Below are 12,332 nucleotides of genomic sequence, written 5' to 3' on the forward strand. Positions count from 1 at the left end.
ATGGAATTTCTGTCGCAAAATGATCAACATATTTGATACTCTGAACTAATTATAATAAAACAATGTCAAAGATCAATTATTTCTGATATATGTGAACCAAAATAGCCAAGCAGAATAGAAAACTAGGACTTATTTAATTTACCGGGGATCAAGCACCGTCCCAAAATAGCCAAGCAGAATAGAAAACTAGGACTTATTTAAGTCATCCTTACTTTGTGTCGACAATGTGCGGCTTGTCAAAGGTTTGAAACATAATCTCCTTAGTATTTCTCAACTTTGTGATAAGGGTAATGTTGTTGAATTTCGTGCCAATATGTGTCGAATTTTTGATGCCACTACTAATGAACTAATACTCGAAGGAAGACGTGTCAAAGACGTTTACTTAACTAATTTGAACTCTCTATCCGGTCACACCATGTCTTGCATGAGTGTATTGAACAATGATCCTTGGTTATGGCATAAAAGGTTTGGTCATGTTAGTACTAAAACTCTTAATACCCTTAAAAGACTTGAGTTGGTTGAAGGCATTCCTAATATAAAATTTGACATTGATAAAGTTTGTGATGAATGTGCTAGAGGCAAACATGTTAAAAGTTCCTTCAAATCCAAAAGAATTATGAGTACATCTCAACCTTTGCAACTTTTACATATCGACTTGTGTGGACCTATGAGAACTAGAAGTAGAGGTGGTAGTCGTTATGTGTGTGTCATTGTTGATGATTACTCTAGGTTTGTTTGGGCACTCTTCCTAAGCTCTAAGGATGAGACATTTGATGAGTTTCTAATTTGGCTAAAGAAAATTCAAAATAAACTTGGTTTAAAACTTGTCTCAATGAGAACCGATCATGGAACCGAATTCGAAAACTCATCATTTGGTGCTTATTGTGATGACAATGGTGTAGACCATAACTTCTCGGCTCCTAGAACCCCACAACAAAATGGTGTGGTTGAAAGGATGAATAGAACCCTTGAAGGAATGGCTAGAACAATGTTATTAACTAGTAAGTTGCCTAAGAACTTTTGGGCCGAAGCGGTAAATACCGCTTGCTACATTTATAATCGTGTCATGATAAGGAGTATTTTAAATAAAACTCCCTATGAATCATTGCGTGGAAGAAAACCCAACATTTCATATTTTAGATGTTTTGGAAGCAAATGTTTTGTTCACAACAATGGTAAAAACAACTTGGGTAAGTTCGATCCACGTAGTGATGAAGGAGTATTTATTGGGTACTCCGATCATAGCAAGGCCTATAAAGTTTACAATAAACGAACCTTGTTAATTGAAGAAAGTATCCATGTCATTTTTGATGAATCTAGTGTGCTTGGGCAGGTACAAAACATGGATGATGATGATGAGGATGAGGATGATGAGTTTGAGATTGGTCTTGTTCGAAAAGACTTCGTGTTCACGGATGAAGAAGCTCCCAAAGATCAATTGCAATGCATACACGAGAGAGCTGTCACCTTCAAAGGAGAGCGCAACTCGGGGGAACACGTAATACTATCGATTCCTCTCTGGAAGCAACAGACCCAACGATCATTTGTTGCATCCACCTCCAAGCTGAAGTAACCCAAAACGGTGAGGATGAAGAACCTTCCAGGCCAATAGCAACAGATCCATTGTGGATCGATCTTTGAGGGGGAACAAGAAACTATTGTTCCAAAGAAGTGGAAACATCAAAGCTCTCATCCACTCACTAATCTCACAAGTGATCTCAACTCGGGAATTCGAACAAGATCATCCCTCAACAATCTCGCTCATCTCAATGAGTATTGTGCCCACAATGCGTTCCTTTCTCAAATTGAACCTTCAAATGTAACAATCGCCTTGACGGATGCGGATTGGTTGCTTGCCATGCAAGAAGAGCTCAATCAATTCAAAAGGAATGAGGTATGTCACTTAGTCCCTAGACCGCCTAATCGTACCGTCATTGGTACTAGGTGGGTCTTTCGCAACAAGCTTGATGACTCGGGAGAAATCGTAAGAAACAAGGCTAGACTAGTGGTGCAAGGTTATAACCAACAAGAGGGTATTGATTACGATGAAACCTATGCACCGGTAGCTAGACTTGAGGCCATACGATTGCTTATAGCTTTTGCGGCTCACAAAGGCATTAAACTCTTCCAAATGGATGTCAAAACCGCTTTCTTAAATGGATATTTGGAAGAAGATGTATTTGTAGAACAACCACCGGGTTTTGAGAACAATGATTTGCCTAACCATGTTTTCAAATTAGACAAAGCTCTTTATGGTTTAAAACAAGCACCAAGATGTTGGTATGATAGATTGTCTAAATTCCTTATTGAAAATGGTTTTAAAAGAGGCTCCGTTGACAAAACATTGTTCTTGAAGCAAATGATCAGATTTAACTGTTGGTTGTACAAGTATATGTTGATGACATTATATTTGGTGCAACAAATGAACTCCTTTACTTATATTTTTCGGAACTAATGAAATCGGAGTTTGAAATGAGCATGATGGGTGAGCTAGGATTCTTCCTTGGGCTCCAAATTAAGCAATCAAAGGATGGAATCATGATCCATCAACAAAAGTATATTAAGGAAATGCTTAAGAAATTTGGGATGACTAATGGTAAGCCTCATGATACACCTATGGTAGCCGGGTCCAAATTGGACAAAGATGAACTCGGTAAGAATGTTAGTGATAAGGTGTATAGAGGTATGATAGGCTCACTTCTTTACTTGACCGCAAGTCGTTCCGACATTCTCTTTAGTGTATGCTTATGTGCTAGGTTCCAAGCAAATCCGAAAGAATCACATTTCAAAGCCGTTAAACGAATTCTTCGGTATTTGATTGGAACCCAAAATCTTTACCTATGGTACCCCTTATATTGTCCTTTTGATCTTATAGGCTTTTCGGATGCGGACTATGCGGGGTGCACGGTAGATAGAAAGAGTACCTCCGGAATTGCAACGTTCTTGGGTCCTTGCTTGACTTCTTGGGCTTCAAAGAAACAAAATACGGTAGCTCTTTCTACGGCCGAAAGGGAGTACGTTAGTGCGGCACATTGTTGTTCTCAACTCCTTTGGGTAAAACAACAACTCTTGGATTTTGGTATTATTTTTGACTCCATTCCTTTAATGTGTGATAATACGAGTGCAATTAATATTTCCAAAAATCCCATTCAACACTCTAAAACCAAACATATTGATATCCGTCATCATTTTATTCGTGATCATGTGGAAAAAGGACATATCAAACTTATCTTTTGCAAGACCGAAAATCAAATTGCCGATATTTTTACTAAACCACTTGCAAGAGAACATTTTGAGAAATTTAGACTAGAAATTGGGTTAATTAATAGCTTGTGATTTTGAGTGTGTGTTTTACAAAATTCCCTAATTGATTAAATTAAAATTGGATATATGTTATTAAGTGTTCTAAGTGCATTGACGTCATGTTTGGACCAAAAATTGACACCGTATTTGTGAGTCGGTAATCACTCAACCTCATATCTAAATTTACGTTTATCATATGCTACTTTGTGTTTTTATTTCGAGTGATTGAATTCGTCTAGATGGGCCAACTACTTTACTTACCTCATTAAATGGGCCATTAACTACCCCAACATACCCACCACTCCTACCCGTCCAAACTCCTACCCAAAATCCACTAACCCTTCATCTCCCAAATCCACAACTCCCTCATATCACCTACCCTAACCCACCATGGTAAAAACATCATTTAACACACCCATACCCATTAAACCCACAAAAATTACCTCCCCTGTCACATCAAATCCGCCCACATCATCAACTCCAACCATGCCTCCAGTCAAAACATCTTACGCCTTTCCTCCACAAACCTCAAACACGACATCAACAAACCCAGATCCACCTAGCCCTCAACCATCACCAAAACCCACTGACCCTCCATCATCCGACGACATACCCATCTCCACAATGGTAGGACGACGCACTCGTGGTGGTCGGAAGAAAAGCTACTGTTCCGAGCTCCTCCTCTGAACCGGTTACTGTTTTGGTTGAAGATGTTGAAGATGAAACCGAATTTGATTTGAATGAAAATCCGTCGAAATCCGTGAGTCGACTCGACTCGTGAAAAAGAACAACAAAAGAAAAGAAAAAGCCTCCTCCTCTCAATTACCCCCAATATCAGAAACTCTCGAGCAAAGCAATGTTGATAACCCGATTATTGATACCCAATTGAAAATCCCAGTGAACCTCCTCACAAAAAATCGAAACCATTGAAGAAAAAGCTTGTATATCTTGCTCCCTCCGACCCGGTATCCCTAACCTCGAAGTGGGATCTAGCCATTGTTTGGGCTCACCTTGAGAGTATCGACCTCCCTACTTCCATTTACAAAAATTGTGAGAGGTTGATGAACATCAAAGCTATTCACTCTCCTCGGGTGTATAATCAAACATGGTTCGAGCCGCCTGCTTTCCACTCTGTCCGTGATATGGTTTTAGCTCAAGGTTGGGAGAAGCTGTTGGAAATGCGTGAGCCGGTATTTGTGAGCGAAGTAATCTGATTCTTTGCAATCGTTAGGGTTGATAAATCTGGTGAATTTGTTACAGCTAAGGTGAAAGGTAAGCCTCTAAAACTGACTCAATCTGATTTCGCTACTGCTCTTAATATTCCAGTCGGAGGCTATGACAAACTCCCCTCCGAAACTTGGGTAGCCTTACCATATGCCTCTCCTCTTAGTATTGCTCAAACCGTTTGTCCCAAAACTGTTTCCCCTGGACCCGTAAGCAACACCCAAATCCCACCTCCTCTTCGAATCATTTTTAACATGTTGTGTCGCTCAATATATCCTTCGGGTGATAGAGGAAAACTCACCATTGCCTTACAATATTTAATCTATCACATTGCTACCCATAAGAAGGTGAACCTAGTTGGGCTAATGTTTAAACGTTTTCATCTTATCTCGACCAAGCTTCGTCGACCTTCTTCTAGCTTGATTCATTTACCCTATGGAATGTGGTTATCGATTGTGCTCAAGGCACACGGGGTTTTAGTGAATACTAGCTTGGGTTCGTTGGATATGTGTGATGTTATGAGTGATGGGCAAATGGGGAAGATGCTTATCAAGGTTGAGAATGATGAGTTAATTTCTATGAAAATTAAGAAGGACCCGGAAGTTGGGTCATCTAGTCAAGGGAATACGGGTAATATGCGGGATGTACTCAATGCCGTGGCTGAGTTGGGTGCGTGGATTAGGGAAGATGCTCGCCAAAAGGACTTGGCTATTTCGGCCCTTGCTTCTACTTTGGACCTCATCCGTGGAGAGGTGGATATTATTTCCACCCTTGTGTCAACAAAAGAGGTTGGTGAAGATGCTAATGTGGATGATGATCCGTTGGGTAGTGGCTCGGATGGTGAACAAGCCTCCTCTCCTTAGCCTTTCCATTTCCTCTCGGCCTATTAACCCTCACCCGTGCCCCTTTATTTTGTTCCACCTTGGTTGTGCCTTTCTAAGACTTATTTTCTTGCTTGTTATTTTGAACATTTGGTGGTGTACTCTAAACTCTCTTTAGCTATGTTGAACCTTGATTAACTTATGCTTAATCTTTGTTTATGTTGACCTTGTTACCTTGTCACACCTACATGTGTCTTTTTGTGTTTTCTTATGAAATATCTGCACTCTAATGCTTGTGACATCCCTATCCTTTTGATGATGTCAAGAGGGGGAAAAGGTAAACTCATGCTTTAAATCTCCTTGCTTATTGATTAAACTAATGGCTTGTCTAACCTTCTTAGCTTGATTCTTGTTTGGGGCAATGTAAAATTGTCATGATAGTTTGATTCTAGTCTTTGCCTTTGGTAAGATAATATTGTCCCTTCTCTATCATTTGATCTTGCTTGTTAAAATTCTTGAATTAAGGTGTTTACATTGCTTATACATTCGTTTGGGGCTTGTCATCATCAAAGGGGGAATTTGTTGGGTTCCTTATGTTGATGATAACATGCCCATTTGATTTGTGTTATCTTAGTTTACCTTTTCAGGATTAATGATGTAATCAAGCTTGGATTAAGAAGTGTTGAAGTTGTTTATTATCCCATTGTAATTAGTCGTGTGTCATCTAATGTACAAGCAAGAAAGTTAAGTATAGTAGAGTAATAGAAACAGTCCAGATGACTGTTGCTTTAACAAGTAAACAGCTGAGTGGATTGTTGTCACAACTCGTAAAAACTTGAAGCTTCCTTTTTATCTTTCAAATGCTTTCACGTGACTCTTATTTTCAAAGATAAAAATCTGATTTTATTAAGGAGGTAGTATCCAATAAAGAGTGGTTTGAATTATTCAAAATGTTTCCTCTTTATGCAAATTCAATCCTTTGGTTTTTAAGAAAACAAAAAGTGCTTTTTGCCATATTGGTGTTAACTTGTCATCATGTGACTTGTCTCACATCCTTTGTTTTCTGAAATTGCATGAGCATTTAAGGTTGTCTTTCAAACCTTCTTTCTCTATTCTTACCTTTGCAAAAGACTCCTTTTTGGTGCAAGTTTTTGGGTGGTTGCTATTGCCCTTCACATGTGAGGTCTTTGACCCTTCAAAACCCTAGCAATCCCTTCACTCACCTCCTCTATATAAACCGTGTCCCTCCTCTTTAAATCCTCAAGACTTTTCTGATTTAATTCTTCCATCTTTGCAAATTGTTTTAAGAGTTTAAAACCGTGTCTTTGCAAAATCGTTTAAAAGTCTTCAAGGGTCTTCAAGTTGTTACAGTCGTGGCCATTGTTGCTTTTCTATACTAAACTCTCTTGCTTAAAAGTGTTGATCTTGTAACAGTTGTCCACCTCTATTCTTTGTTAAGAATGTGTTAGTGGAAACTTGATCCTTTACATTTTAAGTGTGTTAGTAGAGTTCTAGGACGGAGTAGTCTTTAACTCTTGGCAACCGGAGTAGGTTGTGAGTTGTTGAGTTCTAGGACGGAGTAGTCCTTTAACTCTTGGCAATCGAAGTAGATTGCGAGTTAGCTTGTCATAGAACGGAGTAGTTCTTGTACTAGCTTTGCAACCGGAGTAGGTTGGCGTCTTTTATTACAAGGGTCTTTTAGTTTTCGGAGTAGATCACTAAAGGAAAGTAATAAAAAGTAGATTGGACGTAGGCACTTGAGTTTCTTGCCGAACCAATTCAAAAATCTCGTGTTCAAGTGCTTATTTTATTTCCGCTGCCTTTATACTTTGTTTGTTTTGTTTCGCTCAAACTTAGAAGCAACAGTTCATCATCTTTGTCGCATTTGGTCCGGGCATAATACTCACAAACCGAGACAAATAGATACGATCGAACGATTGTTGCTTTCATACTTCAGCAAACATTCATCGTGATACTTGTTCAATCTTTCAATATTATTCAAAGTATCCTCTAATCTCTTTTGTTCACTTAACTCACTTTAATCCAATAAAGTTGAAGTTAAAATTTTTAAAAGAGTACCTAATTCACCCCCTCCCCCTCTTAGGTACTTGAATCCATAAACTCAACAGTTTCAACAAAGCACTTCTGAGATATACCACTTACATAGATCGGCTCAGTGACATCCGTCATTCCTGAAAAATCCTCACAGGTTTTTTCAAATGGTAGTAACAAGCCCAATTCTTTCATAGGCTCTTTGAGCACAACTTCGCATTCAAATTTGAATTTCGGGAATGAAAGATGGGTAATTCTGACAAACTCGAGGTTATTGATGAACAAATTTGCATCAGTCTTGATTTCTTCAACGAGATTTGGTAAGCCATTCTTCTCATGTGTGAGAAAGACATACATTGAAAAGGCCTTCGTCTCATCTTTATCTTCCGAGTTTTCTCCTGTTTTGTATGACATTTTTAGAACCTGGCAACTATCAGAAGATTGATACTCGAAGAACTCGTGCCATTGATTCATCATGGGAACTTGAATTTTGTCACCATTGAGAAGATTAAAGTTGCCATCTTTTGTATTTTTCGACTCAAAATATTTATGCCAATTTCCTTTGAAATATAATGCATTAGCCAAAACTAAAAGAGTATTATCTTCAATGTTGTCTCTGGAAAGAACTTGTTTGATCAACCCTTTGGTTTCTTGTTCAGCCCACGAGTTTATGTCATTCACTACTTGATCAACCTTTAAAAATGAAAAAAATTAAACATATTAGTATACAACTATACGAATAAGTCTCTTATAAAACCGCTTTATAATAAGACATTACTGTGAAACAATCTACAAAATACCTTAATGCCTTTCTTGCCCAAGCATGATAAATAGTGAGAAGTTATTTTATTGGAGTTAATTACATAAATAACCCATGCTTTTACAATAATAATTGTGTAAAATCGTTTTATACAAAAAATGTTGTTGTCGTAAATCCCATTCATCATTGTCATGGTAGCCGATAAAGTAAAACACATTAATGAAAATGAACTATTTAAATAGGATTATACATCTATTTGTAAATAAGCTTTATATAAACATTGTACACTTAAGGTAAAACAAATCGAGCTCGTATTTTTTAAAATAAAACTCGAATTCTTTATTACAAAGCTCAGATTTTACACCGTACCACTGGTAAACGGGTGGTATAATCCATGAATTGATTTGATATGTTCCAAATTATTATCCCTATTTTTCTGTCTTCATCGTAATTAAATTTGTTAATTTATCACTTTCGGTGAAATATAAAAATAAAAAATATATAAAAATACACATAATATAAATGGGATGGAGGGAGTCGAATACAGTCATACCTGATTGGCGAAATCAACAACCCTAGCTTCAGCCTTATGAACATCCTTCAAACCTTTCTTAAAACCCGCTTCAACGAGAACCGTTGATCCAACCACAACCCATTAACAAACGATATCTTCGGCCCATCTTCATCATCGTCACGGGCACCCTTGAGAACGGCACCTAATTTAAGCGCCGCTTTGTTCAATTCACTCACGTCGCCATGTCCAAGCAGCATAAGTAACTGCTCTAGCGTCGATTTCTCCGCTCCAAGGGCTAGGATGCTAAGAAGGGCCTCGATCGACACCGGCGAGCACACCACGCTCTCGCTCTTTAACAAATGTTCCTGAATTACATTGTGCAGCGACTTGTAATGAAAACTTTGGTGCGACAAGTTCTTTTTTGGAATTTTGTTTTACGATTTGGTTGGCAATAACTTTGGTTTTTTGATTACTACCCATTATCAACTTCTTCAACTTCCTCAATAATGTTCCAACCCTTATCATCTCAATAATTCAGATTTTTTTGTTTAGCTAGGTTTGCATGTTCGCAGTTTATGAAATACTCCCTCCATACTTTTATATAAGTCGTTTAAGCTATATGCACAAGAATTAAGAGTATTAATAAACTAATAATTATCCTATATAAAGTTAATTTCTCTTTCATAATTACTCTGCCTCTCTCAAATAATTAATTCACTTTTCTAATTTCTTCCAATTCACTTTTCTAATTTCTTCCAATAAACGTTTAGTACAAGGCTGTGGTGGGTGGGATACTAATTGCGTCATTAAATACAACTATCATGAAAATGCAATGGAAATAGAGAAAAGTTAATTTTTCTGGAAAATTCAAGCAATTAATGCCTAGGAGTCTTAAAACGACTTATATAAAGAAAAATACCAAATTTTCTAAAACGACTAATATAGAATAATGGAGGGAGTAGTTAATATTTTTGATTTTGATTCGTAGGCTTTTATGAATAATTAATGTTTTTGATCCGTACAATATTTTTGAAGATCGCACACACTAGTTAATCTTCTTTGGACTAACAGTTGTAACGTACCTTTAAAATTCCTATTTTTAGGGTTGGTCTTCACCCAAAAAAGAACCAAAGTTGGCTGGTGTGAGCGGTAATTCCGAACTTAGGAGAGGTCTACCCATTAAATTAACTTTAGTACCCAAAAAAAGATTGCTCCAAGTGCCCTTGTATGCAACTATGCGAAGTCTTACAATACTATTCTTTAGCTTTTTTTGTGTGTGTAAATTTTGCTCTTAATCCTGCTGTCTTTTTATTTTTGAATTAGTTAGGGCTTATTTCTGCACATTTTGTTTAGTTTAATCAGAAAATTGGATGTGATTGTCCTTGTTTAATTTAAATAACCTATATATATTTAATCGAATATTTTGGGACATAGTGGGTATAGCCTATAGACTAGGTCTATCTTTAACTGTAGCGTAAATTGACGATGTACACAAATATTTTTGGTGTCAAATGAGGCTCAAGGCCACTACGATGTACACAAATCTAGGATTACAAAACAGAGGGAATGTTAATTTTAAATTTGTGAAATGTAGTTTTCGTCAATTTACTCTACCCATAATCCTAAATTTCTAAAACCCTGATAAAAAGCAAACAAGATCAAGTTTCTACCAGTATATAGTCTTTGCCTTTATCTATTTATTAAGCAAGGAGGCCTGTTGGTCGTTACCAGTCAACAGACTTTTAAGCACTTAACACACATGGACCCTAGAAATTCTACAAAATGAATCATCTTCAAGTATTCATTTGTCTACTAACCAATAATTCAAACAAAATAATACGGTCAAATGTTAGCTCATATGCTTGATTTTTCAATCTGAATAAAGCCTAATTTAACCTGAATAATGATGTTGACCCAATAACACCAACCCGGAATAATTGGTCCGCCATAACCCAGTAATCGGTTAATGGTTACTTTCTATCAAAAAAAAGCCAAGGCTAGGCTTATCTGTGTAGTCAGCGATTATTTTTCTAGTTTACTATATTATCATAGTGAGGATAATTCACCCCAGTCGAACATTCCGCCTCTAATTTCAAACCTCGATTCTGCTTAGGGCTGTAAATGAACTAAGCCTGCTCGACAAGCCCTTGGGATCGGCTCGGTCAAAGCTCGGCTCGAGATTGGTCAAACTGGGCTTGAGCTCGGGCTCGAACTAAGTTGAGCCCAAACCGAGCCGAGCTCGAGCAGACTAAGGCTCGATTCGGGAGCTCGTTTGAGCTCGTTATTTTTTAAATTACTTAATATTTTTCAATATATTTACTTAAATTGTATCAGTTTTAAAATAAATAAATTAAAATATTAGTTTATAAGATAAAATTTCATAATATATGTTATTATAAGCTAACAAAAAAGATAATATTCTCGTTTGAATTTGAATTTTTAATCAAAAATTACGCTAAAATTAAAATAGCACTCGAAAAAAATGGTACGCAAACAAAGCTTGGGTTTGGGTTCGGATTCGAATTTGAATTTTTAAATCAAAAATTACGTTATAATTAACTACTATATTTTAATAGAATTCTTGATTATTCTTTAACCCAACGTGTTGACCCTACTAAAAAAAAGATGATGATATTCTGGATTCAATGACGAAGCCAAAGCCAGCCCACGAGGCCATGGACCGGGCGGAATATACACAATTAATATTACCATATACTCAGAGCCTTGATGAAGTAACCCAGATCATTTTCTGACCGTCTAGTGTATGGACAGTGGGGGAACCTAGCCGGGGCTAGTAGGGACGATCGTCTCTACTGAACAATGAAATAACAATTAGCAAAGCCGTGGCTAGGCTTAACTGCGTGGTCAGTGATTTTTTTTCCACTTTACTTTATATTCCCATATACTCGTAAATAGTAATTCACCCCACTCGAATTTTTCGCCCTCTAATTTCAAACTGCGGTTCTGCTACGGCAGACAGTCTATGCCTAAGGAAGGAGACTTATGTAGTGGGTAGTCACTATCTAGTTAGGAGTCAACACACGCTAATGCTCCCTACAAATTTCAACAAAATGATGAATAGTTTAATACAATCGTTCTTCTGTACAAGGTCATTATACAGACGACCGGAATTTCAGTAGAGGTTCCATAATAATTTCACAACCTCATACTTTGCTGAGAACGAGCAGTATATATAAGTTGCATAATATATCTATCTATTTTGTTTGCTTGTCCTAATTGATCATCTTTGTCCACAATGAATTGGCATTATCAAATCATCCCAACAACCCCTTCCAATCTCTTTCTATTTTGTTTGCTTGTCCTATCATTCTGTGCGAGTTGTAATGCCGGGAAAACTGTTGTCATTCATCGTAAAAACATTACTTGTATAGACCAAGAACGAGATGCTTTGCTCAAATTCAAACATCACACTATTCAACATGATGGGTGTGAGTTGATTGATTTGTGGGGGAATCCAGGTACACCAGACTGCTGTACATGGAAGGGTGTCTCCTGCAGCAATCAGTCGGGTCATGTAATCGGCCTTAATCTCAGCGCGGCCCCATATGGAAAGATTTCCTTGGATAGTCAAGTATTCAGTCCTTCCCTTAGTGAGCTCAAGCATCTTAAATACTTAGATCTTAGCTCAAATTATTTC

At 37.4% G+C, this 12,332-nt stretch overlaps 1 protein-coding gene across 1 annotated transcript; it reads right to left on the reverse strand.

The window, feature by feature from the left end:
- Positions 1–1,469: 1,469 nt before the first annotated feature.
- On the reverse strand, positions 1,470–8,931 carry LOC141620897 (serpin-Z10-like). Its single transcript, XM_074437648.1, has 3 exons — positions 8,767–8,931; positions 7,512–8,093; positions 1,470–1,655 (listed from the first exon to the last, which is right to left on the reverse strand). Exons 1-3 carry the CDS (start codon positions 8,929–8,931, stop codon positions 1,470–1,472), a joined length of 933 nt encoding a protein of 310 aa, XP_074293749.1.
- Between the last annotated feature and the right edge of the window lie 3,401 nt (positions 8,932–12,332).

This window comes from Silene latifolia, chromosome X (assembly GCF_048544455.1).
Source record: "Silene latifolia isolate original U9 population chromosome X, ASM4854445v1, whole genome shotgun sequence".
NCBI classification, from domain to species: Eukaryota; Viridiplantae; Streptophyta; class Magnoliopsida; order Caryophyllales; family Caryophyllaceae; genus Silene; species Silene latifolia.

Coding starts and splice junctions, on each gene's coding strand:
- LOC141620897 (XM_074437648.1), bottom strand. CDS start 8,931: ATGCTGCTTGGACATGGCGACGTGAGTGAATTGAACAAAGCGGCGCTT. Junction 8,094..8,766: donor TGAAGCGGGTTTTAAGAAAG/GTTTGAAGGATG, acceptor TCATTTTTAAAG/GTTGATCAAGTAGTGAATGA. Junction 1,656..7,511: donor ATGTCACTGAGCCGATCTAT/GTAAGTGGTATA, acceptor TTGGAACAATAG/TTTCTTGTTCCCCCTCAAAG.